The sequence below is a fragment of the Podarcis raffonei genome, chromosome 10, assembly GCF_027172205.1.
Source record: "Podarcis raffonei isolate rPodRaf1 chromosome 10, rPodRaf1.pri, whole genome shotgun sequence".
Lineage (NCBI taxonomy): Eukaryota > Metazoa > Chordata > Lepidosauria > Squamata > Lacertidae > Podarcis > Podarcis raffonei.
The window spans coordinates 50769759-50788073 of NC_070611.1; the positions used below are offsets into that span (position 1 = coordinate 50769759).

The 18315-nt window shown below is 41.2% G+C and overlaps 1 protein-coding gene across 1 annotated transcript in view; it reads left to right on the forward strand.

Annotated features, from left to right (window-relative positions):
* The window catches only part of LARGE1 (LARGE xylosyl- and glucuronyltransferase 1), a 319140-nt gene that overhangs the window by 266255 nt on the left and 34570 nt on the right, over positions 1–18315 (forward strand). The window contains exon 10 of the mRNA XM_053407478.1: positions 8584–8739. Coding sequence (XP_053263453.1) covers positions 8584–8739 — 156 coding nt within the window. The remainder of the gene's footprint in view (positions 1–8583; positions 8740–18315) is intronic.

Genomic DNA, 18315 nt, shown 5'->3' on the forward strand with positions numbered 1-18315 from the left:
CCTACAGACTCTCCAAAATCTGGGGCTGAGGCAGTGGCTGATTCCCACATAATGTTGATGGTTTAGTGCTTTGTGGACATACCTAGACAAGCCAGAACGAAGCATCAGATACATGTGCTTTCCCCATCCCTTCTGCTCATCCTGCATAGCCAAGAGGAAGACTTTGGCAGAATTTAGTCAAATTTGTAAAGAATCCTGGCTTAGCATTTAATTCATATCAGGGTTTTACTTTAAAGCAAACTTGACTATGTTTTTTTTTAACAAGCCATTGACAAACGATGGTTTATGAAACCAGAGTTTGTTTTAAGTCAGGACCCCTGGTTCAAACACATATTAGCAGCCTATGCATGTAGTCCTTAGGGAGAAAATGTGGCTGACATATTTAGCACAGGGTGGATTTTTTAAAAAACAACAACCTGGAAATTAGGAAGTTCCAGTGACATTTAAAATAAATGGCACAATACAGTATATTTGGCACATTATGTATTTTATACTGAATAGGACTGGAGTGAAGAAAAATGTAGCAGAAGCCTCCAGTGGGTGGAAGAGAAAAAGATGAATTGTATACATTGGTGTTAGAGGATTAAGAAGAATGGTGTGGGAAGAAGGAAACACAGAAGGAGATTTTAAATTCCAAACTAAGCTGGACCTGGCCTTTGCATTCCTCAAATCAGATGGAACCAAATTATTCCTATCAAACTGAAAAGGCATCCATTTAATTCCATTTGACCCAGAAGTCACTGAGGTTTGGGGATTTGTCATCATTGCACCGACCCAACTTTATGTTTCAGACTTCAGGTGTCCTCATCATTGGCTGTTGTTCTGCTATGGGTGCACTTCTCTGCTGCTCTGTTCACAATCTAGGGCGATAGACCTATGTAGCTGCTAAGCAGTGAAGTGGACTCCATGTTTTAACAGGTCTCTCCTGTTGCCCCCAGTGCTGGTAGAAGGAAATAGCCTTGTGTGTGTGCACTAGGAGTATCACAGCCGTTCTGTACCCAGCAGGAGTTATGAAACTGGAGGCTCCCCATATATGAGGAGTAGAGAAACTTTTCAATCCAGATGAGTCAAGCTTATCTTGAACATCTGATTTAAAATGCTCCACTTGAATGGGAGTGAGTGTGTTGTTGCATGCGGAAAATATTTATTAGATCACAGCAAACAGGAGATAAGGAGATATGGATAATTAAGACAGTCGGTTAATTTGTAGTGATCAACCAACCAAGTAAATTAAAATATTACCCCCTCTTTTTGTCATCTGTCTTCAGATTTATAGTCTTTTTCACCATACCTTAGAAACAATTTCCTCTGTGCTCCCAACTCAAGATCTAAAATGGCTGAAACCTGATTGATACATTGTCCTAATGATGAAGCAGCAAGTAGACTTCTTTCTCCAGCAGTCCACTGACCAGCATCTGGAGAATGCTACCAAGGACACAGGCACAAACTACCCACCTCCTGCTCACCTTGCCCAGCACTCCTGGCAAAGGGAGCTTCCTGGTCTTTACTGCTATTGTTGACACACCATGTACTGCCATCTTTTGCATTTACTCTGACAACAGCTGTCTTGTTTTGAATGAAGAGACACACTTTCCCCCTGCAGTTTCTCAGAGCAGGACTAGACACTGTATTCAATATGGGGCTGCCACCCAATGCAGGTGATGGGAGCTATGGTTATTTGGAGGAAGTTGCTGAAGGCTGGCCTAGACATAGCTTCTAGTACAGTGGCACCTCTAGATACGAACAGGATCTGTTCCGGAGCCCCGTTTGCATCTAGAAGCAAACGTAACTAGCAACGGCACGTCTGCGCACGCATGCGTCGCTTTTTGTCGCTTCTGTGCATGTGCATGACGTCATTTTGAGCGTCTGCACATGTGCAAGTGGCGAAACCCTGAAGTAATGCGCTCCGTTACTTCTGGGTTGCCGTGGAGCGCAACTTGAACGCACGCAACTCGAAGCGTATTCAACCCGAGGTATGACTGTATTTCACATCTTAGGGAATGGTGAGATAGCAGGAGGTGTTGAGATAATTTTTATTTTAGTTTAGTCATTTAACAACATTTGCATACCGCTTGACTGTAATAAAACCTCTAAGTAGTTTACAAAAGAAAAAGAAAACATTAAAATTATCTACCGTATTGGCCCAAATATAAGCCACACCCACAAATAAGCTGTACCTTTAAAATTTGGCGGCTTGGGGGAGGCTTGGGAGTGGCGGACAGGACGTGCGCCGTTGCCCCGTGCTCCTGGGCTGCTTTCTAGGGGGGAGCCGCACCGCTTTGCCAGCGGCGTAAGGTCGTGAATATAAGCCACACTTTAACTTTTCGCGATCGGAATTTGGAAAAAAAAGTGTGGCTTATATTCAGTCCAATTCGGTACATGAAACTCATACTATGTACATTGATAGAGGGCAGGATTAGCCAATGTGATGCCCTGCAGATATTGCTGAACTCCAGCAACGCTAACCAGCATGACCAATGACCATGGATGATGGGAGTTGTAGTCTAGCAACATAGGGAGAGCACCAACTTGGCTACCCCTGCTGTAGGATACAGCAGGTCCTATTTAATTCTCAGTCAACAGCACTTTTGGATAGAGACTACATTCAGATTAGATTCTTTACATTTCAAGCAATAATGTGTTTTTCTCTGTGCAATGAATTTTCAGTTGCAGCATTTTGACAAAGACCACCCGGCAGTGAAATCCTATACAACAAGTTAATGAATTGTGATTTTCCCCAACAATGAGTTGTGACCTCACTGAGTGAGTCAGGCAAGAGAATTTGCTGGTTGTCAAGGATACAACATAGATATTCTGGACATTCAAAATCATGAGAGAAGACATAGTTTTCTTTTGTGGGGGTAAGAAGAATGGATAGTTCAACAGAAATTCATTTAACTTCTTATTTTTATAAAAACAAAAAGAAATTGCCCCAGAAATACATTGCCTGGCATTTGCAATCAGTTTGAATGTAATCTATGTTGAACCAACAGATGCTTGGATTGTGATCCTAATCAAATCTCTCCATATGAAAAATGAACTAGCTAGATGTGAGTCACCCTGTCTTCCTCGGCCATGTTTTCCAAACTGGAACAACCTGGTGAAACTTGTCTCCTAATATTTGCATTTTTCAGAGGCCTTAACCCAAAACAGTCATTTCAGATTCACCTCAAACATTTTTCACCTGCTGAACCTCTTGCAAGTCCAACTGCAACTCAAGACCGAGCTGACTCATTGCAATGGTGTCCTGGAAGCTCTCTAGCTTGGCAAAACAATCGTGGCAGCTGAAAAATATTAATGGAGCCCTTCTGTCCAAAACTGGGCTCCTCATGTCTTTGATCCATGCACCGTGATAAGCTCACTTCCTCAATGAAGGACTGTTCTCTTCATACAAGGTATATTGTCAATTGACAGCATTTCCATGGCCAGGCTGTTTGGGGAGACCACCAGCAAATTAACAGCTGAGCTGAAATATGAACTTAAGACTCTCCACTCATTCTCTTGACTGCTACACTATGCCGGTTTCATAGTTACCAAAACATAATTACCACCGCTGTACTATACAATTTATCAGTGGTAGACAGTGTACTATATTTATGTCAGTCTGTAGGAAATTCAGATTCAACTTACAATGCAACTGTAATTCACCTTACATGTCTACTTGGAAGTAAGCCTCATTGAGTAACTCCCAAGCAAGTGGGTATAGGATTGCGGCCTTAACATTTCAAAAAAGAAGTAGACAAACTAAAAGAATAACTGCATATTCTCTGATAAAACCTAAGCGAAGGGGAAACAATAGCATTGAAAAGGCCATCTTATTTTCTCAAATTAAGTAGCATGTGACCTTTAAGAAGTATTTGCCCTTTAAGGCAGTTAACATGAAAAATACAAATAGAAATTAGCCATGTTTTTTTGAATTTCTCAGAAGGTAAGGCTAGCTGAGTTGGGGTTTTATAAGTGAAAAATAACACATTACAGTTTTGGTCCTATATGTAGCTGTAGATAGGTGGTGTTTGATATTTAATGTCATATTATATATGAGAGAGCCAGCACGGCACAGCATGGGAGACCAGGGTTCAAATCCCCACTCAGGCAGGAAGCTCACTGGGTGACCTTGGGCCAGTCACTGCCTCCCACCCTAACCTACCTCTCAGGGTTGTTGTGAGGAAGAGAACCAAGTGTGCCACTTTGAGTGAAAAAGGTGGGATATAAATGCAGTAAATAAATAAAAATAAAATAGATGGTATTAGTTCAGAAATGTGCATAAGCCTGCCATGATCTGGGAAGCGAGTATTCCCAATCTCTGTTTGAGCATTTAGTAGTAAAGGGCTTATGATTCTGTGGGTTTAAGATGGAAATGCTGAGTTAAAATTCAGTGTCCTCCAGTACTGAGAGTTCTTGAATTTGAAATGTGTAACTGTAGTATTGACTTCAGCCGAATTAGGATTTAATTATGTATATTGGTTTCAAATAGGCTGCAGTTCTGCAGCACATTCATTTGTAAATAAATGTGTTTGAGTTCTGTGCAGTTACTCATGAACAGCTCTTAATTTGCATTTGGGTCCAGCCCAATAACCTGTGCAGTGGGGTGCTTAATGAATTTACAAAAAGTGTAAATTTCCAGTTGCTCAGAGAAGTTTACAAGGATATACATAGGACTATAGGCCAGAATGCAAAGAACCACACACAGCTAGTCCCTCATGCTGAACATGTGTTTCTCCAATATCTGCATGATAACTATCCTTTTTTCAACAAGCCCAACACAAATACAAGAGCGGAGTACATACAGAATAGTGCTATATTGGACTCGCAAGTACATATTTATTTATTTTATTTATTTTTTACATTTCTATATCGCCCTTCATCCATAGATCTCAGGGTGGTCCACTACATAAAAATACAAGATAAGAAACACATAATACACAGCAAAACAAGAACAGAACAAAACAATACCCCACTCCCCGCAACTGTTATAGTAGGTTATACAAAATTAGCCTAAAAAATATAACTCAAGTGGTTGTTACAACAAAACATACAGTAATCCTGAACAATGGAGTACCAGTAATGAGCCATTTCCATGCAATCTTTCTTTCTTTTTCCCAAATCCGTGCATCATTGATTTCTAATTCTGGGAAATCTTTTTCTGATGGATTGGAAACTGGAATCTGTTTGGAATGATTCAGGACCACTTCGTGCTTTGTTGTAATATCCACACAACTTGCAGATATAGCAAGACATGTCCAGTGTTAAAGGTTAAAGGTGTGTTGGTTGTTGGACTATAACTCCCATCCATCTCAGGCAGTATAACCAATGGTCAGGAATGTTGGGAGCTGGAATCCAACAATATCCAAAGGGCCACAGTTTCCCATCCCTGTAATCTAGCCCGCCAGTCTTTGTCCATACAAAAGAATGAACTGCACTTTCTCAGCTATCTGTCCAGCCAGATCACTTATTTTTATTGGTTGAACTGAGCACCTCAAGCACTAAATGATTTTGCAGCAGTTATTATATCTTGATTTTTGTCATTGTTCATCCTGTAATTTCATTGCTAGTTAACACACCTACTGTGTTTGCAGAAATTAATGGAGGGTGTTAATTACAAAATAACAACAACAACACCTGCAGTACTAAAAATTTGCTTGTTTCCTCCTGTCCTTTAACCATGTTAACAGCTGCCTGTCCTTCAAAGAAAAAAATTCTGGACACTATTCAATTCCATTCAACTTTCATTCAACCCAGTCCAGGCTCTCTTGGACATCTGTTCACATACAGATTCCTGACACACATTTCAGCTCCAATTAAATCATGAATATCTAGTTCTTGATACCCACTAGCTTTTGGAAATGCAAAAACTTTTCAATTTACAGCTGCCTGGAGAGTTGAGGCTGACAAATACAAATATCTAGACTGGCCATAGTGCACCCACAAATCTAAAAGGTGCCAACCGTTCAGGGCTTACAGTATCTCTAACTCAATTTGGGCTTCATGCTTCCAGACACCATTTTGGTCCTCAGAGGTATGCAGTACTGAATGGATTTCCAGACCCCAAATAAAAACAATCTGTTTAGAGCTGAGTTGAGGAAAAATTCTGTCTCTCTTTTTCTTTTTCTCACTCCCCTGCAATTTCTCTCTCTCTCACACACACGCACGCACAGTGCCCTAGCATAATGCTACACCAACAGCATTAATGTCTCTGCTAATGCTGAGGCCCAACCCCTAGAAACTATTGTATAAGTTCTACTCCCTTGGAGAAACTCAGTGAAATGATCCCCACAATTTCTCTGCCTGCAAAGATGGCGGTGAGTTTTTGGAAGGCCATGTGTGCACAGCTCTGATTGTAGCTGCCTGCAAGGTCAGAAAAATGGGTTCTAGATCTACTCTACCAAAGCAAGAAGAGTGGAGTGGATGCATCCAACTGAATGAAAACCTTTATTTTTCTATCATTTTCCTCTTCTTGTCTGATGGCTGGTTTTCCTGTAGAGTTTGGCAAATCCGCTCCAGCAACCTTCAAAGTCCTGAACAAATAAACTGCCCGAATTTATTTTGCAGGGTTGAAACCCAGTTTGCTCCAATAACAGGAAATTGCTCTTTAAAAGATTGGTTTTAGGAATGGCTGTTTTGATCATAATTAGTAATAGCTATGTACTGGCTCAGTTCAGAATCCCAGGTTGAAAATTTGTGGCAGTCGGCTCTACTGAGAACACTGGAAAAGGAAATTATCTTCTAGTTTTGAAGACTATAGCTTGAAATGATAGCAATGTTCTTACTTTTCCCTTCCTCGTTTTTTCCTTTGTGCTCTTAAAATAGTCTTCCTCCCCACCTTTTAGGTGATCAATAATTCCTATCATTTGCCATTTGGGCAAAATCACTTACTTGCATCCTTCTAAAGCTGTTTGCTTGCATTCACTTATTTTTCTGCTTCCACCAAGGAAGGCAACTTCATTTCAGTAATGCTTTAACACACTCTGCTTTTTAGGTTTTATGCAATGAGCTAAAAAAGAAGGTGAGCCTATTTCTCCAGGGGTGATTCACATGGAAAGATTTGAATGTAGTGCAGACCAGCAAACAATTTCGCTGTGCCTTATTACATGACCATCCCACTGCACCACTCAGAGGCTTGGTCTTTTGGAGCTAAAACTAGACACTCCACATAAGCAGCAAAAAACATCCCTTTTTACAAGCAGACAAAGTTTTAGCCAGCATCACATACTGAATGAGGATTGGAGTGGGGAGGCACCATTTAGGGTCTTCCACAGTTAAACCTTTCTTCAAGGAAACTGGAGAACATGAAGTAGCGTATGATTCTAAGTGATTTGAGATGACTTCATTTCTTCTTGTTTTTGTTTATATAGCTCTTTTTATCCCTCAGCGGTTAGTTTTGGCCTTGCTGCATAGTCGGCACTCTGAAATTCCAAATAGGTTTGGTCTCATTGCCTAAGGAAGATGCTTTCAGATTAGTAATAAGAAGTGCCACGAGGAAGTTAAATAAAGCTGTGATACAGCACTGCAGCCACTGCTTACTCAGCTCTTGGCAATTTTTTTGCTGCTCAGAGTGCTGCCGCCCCTACATGTAATTTCTCTAATGGATGTACAAAGCCTTCAGGAGCCCCAGTTTGGAAGAGTTCCCAACAAAATCCTCTCTCTCTCCCTTCCTCCATGCATACACACATCTTGGCCTCTTTGGAATTCATAGAAGCTAATGCTTGAAACAAAGAATCCATTTTATGCCTAAAATGTAATCTCCATAAAATGAATTTGTTCCAATCTGTCACTTCTTGATCCCCACTGGAGGTTTTTCTTCAGGGCCTTTAATTCTCACCCTATTATCATCTCCCCATTACGTTGCCAAAGCAGAATGAATGGTGGCTTGTTGATTGGGCTGGGGGTAGGGAATGGTGGGGTGACACCTTTTAAATGGGCTGCCTGGCCTCTATTGAAGACACAGTAGGTGAGCTGTTGAAGCTGGCAGGACACGGTATTCATGCACAATGCAGCACAAGACTTCAGCGGTGTGGAGAAGAAAATTTCCCAGTGCTTACTTTTTTTTCTGCAGAAAGTTTTTCCAATTCATAAGTTCATTAGTAGCAGTGGATGGGTGCCAACTGCAACTAAACATTAGGCAAGCTTGACAGTTTCAAAGGTTTTGGCTTTGTTTACTCAATACAAGTAAAATAAGCATATAACTTAATATCACTCGGGGGGGGGGGAATTCCAGTGCAAACTAATCTTGAATTTTCAAATTCAAACTTTTCCAGAAAATTCACATCCCAGCAAGCCTTCAAGTTATGCATCCCTGTTTGTAAGGATGCAGGAGTATGAGATAGAGTCCTATTGTATGTCCTTGTTTGATAGGGATGTTTTCCCACCTCTTCATGTTCTCCAGCTTCCTTGAAGATAAGGTACCGGTAACTGTGGAAGACCCGAAATAGTGCCCCCCCACTCCAATCCTCATTCAGATTCCAACACTGAGAAAGGATGAAGTAAAATGATTGTAACAATAGTGAGAAAGATGTTCTTTAAAGGCAGCAGGCAAATGAGGCTGCGTTTTCATGACGGGAATGCCTGCTTTGTTTTTTCCCCTAGGTGATCCATTGGAACTCACCCAAAAAGCTGAGAGTAAAGAACAAGCACGTTGAATTTTTCCGCAACCTCTACCTGACATTTCTAGAGTATGACGGGAATTTATTGAGGCGGGAACTCTTTGGATGCCCCAGTGAGGCTGATGTCAACAGCGAAAATGTAAGTTGGAAGCATGTGGCATAAAGATGGGGGCGGGGCTTTTGTTTTGCATGGACCTGTGCAACTTGGAGGGAGGCTTGTATCCCAGGTGAAAGAGTACAGGTTTGTTGTAGAGTCCGTTGCCTTTCTTACTCTCTCTCTCTCTATCAACTTTCAGAGGATAGCTTTCCCAGATACCTACAGACTGGTTCATAACAGTCATTCATTTTTTTTAAAGATATTTATTGAAATTTTCAACTTTAATACATTAAAAAAGAATCAAAAAAGGAAAAACAAAAAGGTTTAAAAACACATAAAGTTCACAATCCTTATTTTTCTATAACATATTTCCCTGACTTCCCCACACCTCCCCTTCTTATATTCCAATTCAAAATGTTAGTTCAGCAAGTTCTTATCCCTAATTTTAACCTTTTTCTATTTAGTTCATTTTTAAAAAGCAATTTTGCCTTATCCAAACTTAAACACAATACTTATGCATCAATACTCGTTCTTAAAACATTTTTCTAACGTCGACCCAATTTCCCTTCCACGAATTCCCCAATTTTCATACAAATAACAAAATAAAATAAAAATAAAACAGATTGTAATTATACACCCTTTGGATTCCCAAACTCCACCCCCCCTTTCCCGGTTTCAATCCCCAACAAATGTCCATCAGTCTTAGTCTACTATCAGCCTGGAGATCTCACGTCCGAGGCTATTAATTCTCTCTCAATTCCTCTCTGCCGGTTTTTTTTATAGTCCTTAATATTAAACACCAGATCTCGGAGAAGCTCTGGCCCAGCGGGATCCATGTTTCTTCCAGCCAGACCTCCATACTTAAAAGTGGAGCCCGAATCATGTTTCTTATTCCTTTCAAGTCCAAATGTCCCCAAAGCTCCAACTTCCACCTTAAGCAAATTTGTAATCCTTGGGTCTTCAGATCTCCACATGAGGAGATCTCTCCATTCTTCAATCTCCAATTCAAGCCAGATTTTTGACATCAAGTTCTTATTTTCCTTTGTAGCCATCATGTCAGGCCTCTGGCTCTCCTTTATCATCTGCAAAGTTACAGCTCCTCCTTCCTTTTCCTCAGGAACAACATATATCTCCATCTCCACACTCTCAAAGCTCTCAAGTTTCTCTTTTTGTCCAGCTGCATGGGCTTCCTGAGTCAAATCCTTATCAAATTCAGTGATGTTATTTACTGTTAAGTTCACAGTTGCAACATTTGTAGCCAAAACATCAATTTGGCCTTGTAACTTTCCCAAGAGAACAAAAACTTTGTCCTACCCAGCCTGAATTTTCCCTCCTCCAGCCATTCTTGTAATGTCCCAAATCCCCCTCTAGAGGGATTTTGGTAACTTAATATTCCTTCCAATTCAAATCCAAAAATCAAGTTAGTTTGTAACAGTTCTTCCTTGCTTTCAACAAATTGTAACCAAATTGTAACAAATATAGCCAGCAGAAACAACAGAAACAAAGTTCTCTTTTCCCGTCTTGACAGCTAAATTTGACAGCTGTCAAACTCTTCAATACCTCATCAGCAGGCTCTCTCGCGGAGCACTCCCGGGTCCGGGGGGGGTGGCACTTCAGCTCCCAAGATTAGCTCTTTATCCTCCAGTAAGATTACTTATATTGCCAAATCGTGAAATTAATGTCTTTTACCAAGTAAAAAAGAAAGGGTTCTCTCGACCTTAGTTAGCAGGTCCTTGCTGTAAATTATTTACAAGACGGGAAGACGGACTTCCTGTTTGCGCCTTCCCCGATCGTGCCTAATTCAAAAAAAATTAAATCTTTCCAATTTCCGTATTACTCACGGGTTGTTGCTTTAAAGTCCAATTGTTCACAAAAAGAAGTCAGCGCTCTCCGACCATGGCAATGCGACTTTACTCCGCAGGAGAAGCAGTCGACTCTCAGCACCGCGCCGCTCACCCCGTCCCCCGCTCTGAAGCCTTTAAAAAGGCTTCTTCACAGGTCGGGGGGCGCAAATGGTGCCCGCCGAGTCACCAGGTTCACAGGCTTCACCACCTGTGATTTTTGAGGGTCCCCGTGTCGCCGCAGCGGTCAAGACCCAATCCTGCGGAGCAGATTCCCTCCGGAGCTCAGAGGGAATCCGCCATTAGCCGATGGCGCTAACCTGGAAGTCCGGTTCATAACAGTCATTCAGACTTGACTCCCACAGATTATTTCACAAATTTATCAAGAAAAGGGGTAGAATCTCCAGTATCCTTAAGGAGGTGTGGGGAACCCTTTTCTGCCATGGGCCTTGCGTCTTCATGGGTAATTTGTTGGTGACTGCCAAGCCAAAGCCAAAAGTAGGTGAGGCATCCTCTTTTCTCTGTTTCTCACTTTCTATCACCCTCCTTTCCCTCTGACAGGCACAAGCTATTCAAGGACTTTTCCAGCCCTAATACCTGAAATTCTTCTAATGGGGGATGCTGGGAATTAAACCAGGGACCTTCTGCACACAGAGCATGTGATCTGTCATTAAGTTATGATTCTTTCCCTGCCCACTCCCAAGTAGAAATGCAATGGAAAAGAGACTGGATTCACATAACCTCCCCCAATCTCAATAGTCTACATTGTTGAAATGATGAAGAGATGGAAGTAGCTAGACCTATACTTTTGAAAAGTTATGTGTCTTCGTATTTCTGCATATATATTGCAAGCTGTATAATGGGAAAGCGTTTGAAGGTGCAATTATTGTGGGAAATTGTTTGAAATTACAGCTAGTTTCCTTCCGTAATAGCTATATGCTGAGTTCTTCCTCCTTCCATGTACCTATGAAGCACAATAGCAGTGTTCAGGACAAGTAGAACAAAACTTGCAATTCAAATCCCTCAGGCAAAGTGGTCCTTTTTAAGTTAAATGCGGGGATATTTATATATAGAGGTGTGTTCTTTTGTGTATGCAGTATCAATTTGTTTAAAATGTTAGAGGCAGGATTTACTGCATGATGCATTTAAATCAGACTTTTGCAAAGCCACCTACAAGAGAATTCACTAGCAGAAACAAGGTAGGCAGATAATTTTAGGTGCCCGTATAAGAAAAGGAGTTTGGGCACCCCAAAATTCCTCATTACCTAAATTCTGCAATTTAATATTCACGATAGTTTATAACTGTTGTTTGTGTTATGCTCACAACCACCCTGTGAGGAAGAGGGCTTTGCTAATGGCAGAGGAATACATACTGAACAATTACTTTTAGGCTTCCTCTATGTACGTATTTTTCGCTCTATAAGACGCACCAGACCACAAGACGCACCTAGTTTTTGGAGGAGGAAAACAAGAAAAAAAATATTCTGAATCTCAGAAGCCAGAACAGCAAGAGGGATCGCTGCGCAGTGAAAGCAGCAATCCCTCTTGCTGTTCTGGCTTCTGTGATAGCTGCACAGCCTGCATTCGCTCCATAAGACGCACACACATTTCCCCTTACTTTTTAGGAGGGAAAAAGTGAGTCTTATAGAGCAAAAAATACGGTATATAGCTGGTCACACTTCAAACAAATGGTGAAAAAATGCAAGGCTGAATTAGGGTGGTTGGGGGTTCTGGTGCAGTTCCCAAAATAGGAAACACACCCAATGAAATTAGGTGCCACAAATTAAGTCCTGTAGGATCTTAAAAGTTAACAAAATGGGCCAGCCTTAGCATTAGGCAAAGTGAGGTGGATGCCTCCAGCAGCAGCAGATGCTGGGAATTGGGAAGCAGTAGCCAGACAGAGCTATGTGTGCTCTGTTGTTTGCCCTGCATCCCCCAAGCTAGCTTTCTGCCCTCAGGTGCAATGGAAAAGGCTGTGCTGTCACCAGTGTAAGATTCAGATGCCAGTCTGGCCAGGCATCTGTACTTGCAATTGGAGGGAGCACTGTTGATTGCCCCCCCCTTGGAGTTATTTTCCTTCTCTTCTTGACTTCTTAAAGAGACGGTCGTGTTGCTTTAGAACTCATGAAGCTAACTATTGTGCATAATTTCATATCTGAAAATCAAGGGTAATTACATATATCTCTAGATATACTCCCCCAGTTCAAGCATCACACCACATACACAACTGTAACTTACGAGATAGAACTACAGTTTCTCACTTCATTTAAAAAAACAAAGAAACTAAACCCTCAAACACACTCGCCCAGTTTAGACGTAAAATATACAAGCCTGGAGCTCGTATGCTCCCTTCTCCTATGTCAATGTGACCATGAGAACAAGATTATAAACTTTTTTCCCCGGTTTCAGTTAACTACTGTTTATCTTAATGCCTCTGAACCATAAATTGCAGTTGATTTTAGCTATGGTTTATGGAAGTAAGCCAGCTTCACATACCATGGTTTGAAGCTGGCTTATTTCCTCACTCCATGAAGACTAACCATAATCTGGCTAGGTTTGGACATAATCCTCCATTGCTGTGGTTGGTTAAAATTGGAAGCAAAATCTCATTTTTATCGCAATACATTCCAATGAGGCCTCTGTAGTTCATCATTATTTTTATTCTAAGTTTATTTTCGCTCACTAGTTCCTTTCAGTTCCTGCTCAGTGCATTCCAGCAATAAATGTACTCCTTTCTTAGTTGCAATAAAGTGAGGAGGAGTTTTATTTATATCTTAAAAGGTGTTCCTAACAACACAGAGAAGAAATTAAGTAGATATTTCAAAATACCTTACAAAACCTGCAATTTTAAAAAGAAATCTTTCCAACTACGTGAACAACATTTAGAATACAAGTCTGAAAACTTAACATCTGAAAACCACGGAGAGAAGGGAGGGGGCTGTTCCTTTAAACAGCAATTCTAGTTGTGAGCCTATAGTCTCCACTGTGTCACTTGCCGTAAATTGTTAACACAGGCTACCAGTGTAGCAAGTAGGGAAACCTTGCAATGTATTTATTTTTATTTCATTTCTTTTAAAACATATACAGATAGCCCTCTCAAATAAAATATCAACAAAATAGGCAAGTACAAGATAAAAATGACTAGCTCACCTTGAGAAACTTAACACAACTGGATAGGCTTGAAGAGAAGTCTGAAAATTAGCAGCAAGGATGCTGGCCGAATCTTTGCTAGAAGAGTATTCTTCAGCATGGGACCAGTGACACAGAATGCTTTACTTCTAGGTGAAGTCAGTTGTCCCCATGTTTTAAAAGCCTGGCTAACAGCACTCTTATGTAGCATACCTTAGCACAGAGGTAACTTTATGGAATGGAATGGAATACAAATGTCATTCATTCATTCATTGTAATATTTCCCTTTTCCAAAAAGCAAACGATCAAGTTGAGTTGGGGGAGGTAAGACAATAAAGAATATGCTCAGAGATAGATGGCATCACATATGGAGGCTGCTCCTTACAAGAGAAGGGCTGTCATTCTGTTTTGCTTTGCATGCAAAAAGTCCCTGGCATCTCCAGGGATGGGTGAGGAATATTTCCTGTTTAACACCCTGGTTTGCACCTGCCAGTCAGTGTAGACAATACTGAGCTTGATAGACCAAAGTCCTGTCATGAGTCTTGAGGCATCACCAGGCTCGGGAATGGCAGACTGAGATGGACAAGGAGGAAAACCAGGAGGATGACGGGGGGGCTGAGACCTGGGAATGAGAGCCTTGCAAGTGGGCACCCTTGGCCCACCTTTAAAAGCTTGGCAGGTGGGCATTGCACCCCCATTGGGACAACTCCATTTTTCCTGTGCAGTTCTGGCCTCCTTTCCCTGATTTTTGACTCCTTGGACTTGACCTGCTGCTTCTAGCCTGGCTAACCTTTCATTTCCTGGAAGCTAACCTGAGCGTAGCTGCTATTGTGATCACTAAATTTTGCGGAGCTTGTATATCTTATTTGTCTCAATGAAGATCTCTTCCTTACTCTCAAGTAAGAGCCTCTCTCATCATGATCTGGGTGGGAACCAGGATAATAAGGCAGCTTCCTGTGTTCCCGCTGGAAATGTTAGTGCCAATTCACCAAAATGATCTGCTTGGCATTCCTTATAGTTCTGGTGCTGGGAGGGGTGGAAATTACATTTGCCCAGTGGGCAGGCTAGCCCCACACAAGAGAAAATACTAGTACAGGATTTAAAACAGCTCTGCCGCAGATAATTTGAGGGTTGGTTGAATGGTAGCTTTCATTGTTTACAAGATCAATGGCTTATGCCTGTCACTTGCAATCTGGCTGTGTCAGAATTTACCCTCAAGGGGTCATTTCAATATGTAAGCTATTACAACTTAGCAACTTCATGTTATTAGAGGTATTGCATTTAGAATTTAATTTGTAATTAAGAGAGCTTGTTTGGAATGCAAATATCTGTTAAATACCTAATGGAGTTCAATAGGTTTTATTCTGCCCTCAGTTATGCTTTGGCCTCATTACAGCACACTAGTGTTAAGAAGAGGCATTACAGAGAGCATAAATTAGATTTATAGTTTTTTCCTTATGCTCCTTGTTTTTTGCCTGTATGCAAAGTAGCTCATTTCTCCTGTATATTATGCATTCTGCTGCATGCTGGTGGTTTCTTCTTTTTGTGATTTCCCTCCTTAGTTTGAGTTTTTGTACTGTGGGTTGTGGTGAAGGAGATAATTCACAGATGCTAAAATGATTTTGTAGTTGCTCCAGGGATAGAACACCATTTTCACGTAATGGTTTGACATCAGAAGCATTTGAAACAGGATAGGCTGGAAGTTTAAGTAAATATTTTTAAAAAACAACAACAGGGGAAACCAGGGGCCTAACTTCTGAAACCAACTCATGTTTCTTGATTTTGGTGGGCAGAGCAAAGTCTCACGCTGTCTTCAACATTATTATTATGTATTAAATTTGTACATTCTTCCTGTCAGTAAAATTTGAGATCTAAAATAGGATGGGGACCCTCTGGCCCTCCTAGTACTGTTGGGATGCAGCTTCCATCAGCCCCAGCCAGCATCACAGGTAGTCAGAACTGATGAGAGTTGTTTTCCAACATCATCTGGAGGGCCACCAATTCCCCCTTCCTGTTCTGAAACATTCTTCCTTACAAGAAATAGGCATTTCATTGCACACCTTCTGGCAAATGCTCAAGAGGCGCCTCTTTATCCTGGCTTTTGATACTTGGCCTGGAAATTTTTAATACCCACATTGTTTTTGTGACTGTAAGTTGTTTTACACTGTTTTTGATACTGTGTTTTAATGTTGTAACCTACCCTGGGACCTCATAGTGAAGGGCTGGTCATCAACAACAACAATAGTTTCCTATATGCCAAAACAGTTCTTCCCCCTGTTTAACATTTTTAAAACCAAGCTTTCTTTGGGAAAACCCAATTCAGCATCGCCCCGGTGTGACGTTGCCAGTACCTGATCATAGCAACACACAAGGAGAGATTGAAATGTGGGAGTTAATGTGATGGTATGTCCTGAAAAGCTTACTAGAAGAATTCATTTTAGTTATAACAAGCACACAGATGGCAGAGATTATCAAGGGAAGAAGCCCAAGAACATGACATACTTGACTTCAGAGCGGAGATGCTGGAAGTGTTTGTCAATGGTAGCTTATTGTAGCATGTGACTGTTATCGGGCTTCATAAACTTTTCTTTCCTTCCTCATGTTTACAGTTTGGTTATTCTACTGCTTAGTTGCTTTCTGTAGAGGAGGAATATGAGTATCCTGACATTAAATATATATTTTTAATCTCTGTTGTGGCAACTGAACTTGCGTGCTTCGGTTTGGACAGATGGAGGGAAGGGGAGAGATCTGATACCATTAGTTCAAATGCAACAGGGGAGCACATTTGGTACAAAAAGGAAAATTATGGTAAGAAAAAGAAGTGTTTTGTGCTAAGTGCAGGGCCTGTAAAATGGAAACTATTGAAGGGTTTTTTATGCTGCCTAATATATGTGATGCACCACCCGTGTCATCTGGTGACTTTGCTTCCACAGTTGCTAAATGAGCCACCAGATTTAACAAGGGTTCTGCACTAATTTGCTCCATATCTCATGCATGGCATGAAACGTGGAAGGGGGAATTTACAGCCCTTGAAGTAAGTGGAAAGGACCTCAGCAGGATTAGTGGCCTTTAGATCAAGCATTGCTGCCTGTCTCATCCTCCCCTTCCCCGCCTCTTCTTATTTTAATGCTGAAAGTAAGTTTCCAATGAAAGTCATAAAAGCAATGCACACTATAATATCTTATTTATGAGCTTTCTATAGGCCTTTAATGTTTATGTCCAGCATTCCATTACCAGAGGACCTACTTGTAAAGCGCAGGGTTGTTCTGTAGTATGTTTAGTATACCCAGTTGTGACTTCACAGCAAAAGCTGTAAGGCGAGATATAATTTCTCTAGTAAAGGCCTCATATTCATTCCGTATTCACTTTTTTTCTTTTTGCAGCGACTTCTATCAGGGGCATTCATATGATGAAGCACCAAAACTACTGAGAGCAGTGGCAGTGATAAAAGCTGTGGTGCAGGGTAGAGCAGTTTTGTGACTGAAAGAACTTGCATGTTACCAGTTTTAAGGGAATTACCCTACCAGTAACAAAGAATGCTTAATTACCTCCAGAAAGAGCTGTGCCAGGGGGGGAAAATCCCAGCCACTTGATTGCCCAGCCACTGAGGGATCCGATTTTTATACATGGAGTTTTGAGAATTTATTCAGTTCTGTTCAAGTCTAGTGCAAACATGTTGGGTGGTAGCTTTTTTTTGGGGGGGGGACAATTGCCAAAATGTAGGCATTTGAGGAACTTTCCTGTCCTGAGTAAGGAATAGCTGATGGGGAAATACTGATTGATTATGTAAGCCTTATTGTGAGGGTTGTGTCCTACAAGACAACCTGTAAATAAGGATGTAATATAATCATATAATAATTGGTTGAAGTCGCTGTTCACGTCACTTTTTCTGTCCCCAAAGTCTTGTGTGGAAGAATAGTAGCTAGTGGGCAGGGGTCAAAAACAGGATCCACAAATACTCATGTCACGGTCACCATGGCAACCACCCTTCCTGATTAGCATCACTTCTCACAACACATACTTCAAAATATGTTCCAGAGGCAGAACCATCAAAGCACAACATGAAGTTAGGCCTGGAAATGGCACACAAAATGGGGTTCCCCTCACGGTTCCTTTTCAGTGTCTCCAAAGAGCAGCCTGGAAAATGTGGATGAGGCAGGGTAGATCCTTTAACTTTAGAATGTACTATAGGGATACTCAGAGCAGAGACTGAACTAAAAGCACAGCAGCTGAGGGCAGGAAACAGCAGGAAAATTAAAAGCTGCTGAAACCACTCCGATTATAAATTCAGACCAGCTAACTGCTGTGCCTGGGAGCGCATGATCAACAAGACGAAAAATACTGTTGCAATTAGTCTCTGCACACCAGTGGAATAGCATTGCCTATCTAGAGCCTATTTTGGAATGCAGAACATTTTAACAGCTCCTTCATAGAAGTTCCAGGACAATTCCTTTGGAATAATGCAGCCCAAATGGAGACTTGCTTTTAAAGCTAAGGTTGCATATGCACTTCTAAATTGCTCGGCTTGATGCAAAGGTGTGTTTGCTTTCAGCAAGCTGAAGTTTTTTTAAAAAAATAAAAAACACAGCATAGAACCACATAAGTTAAAGTAAACTGATATAAGCAGACAACCGACACAACTATTTGT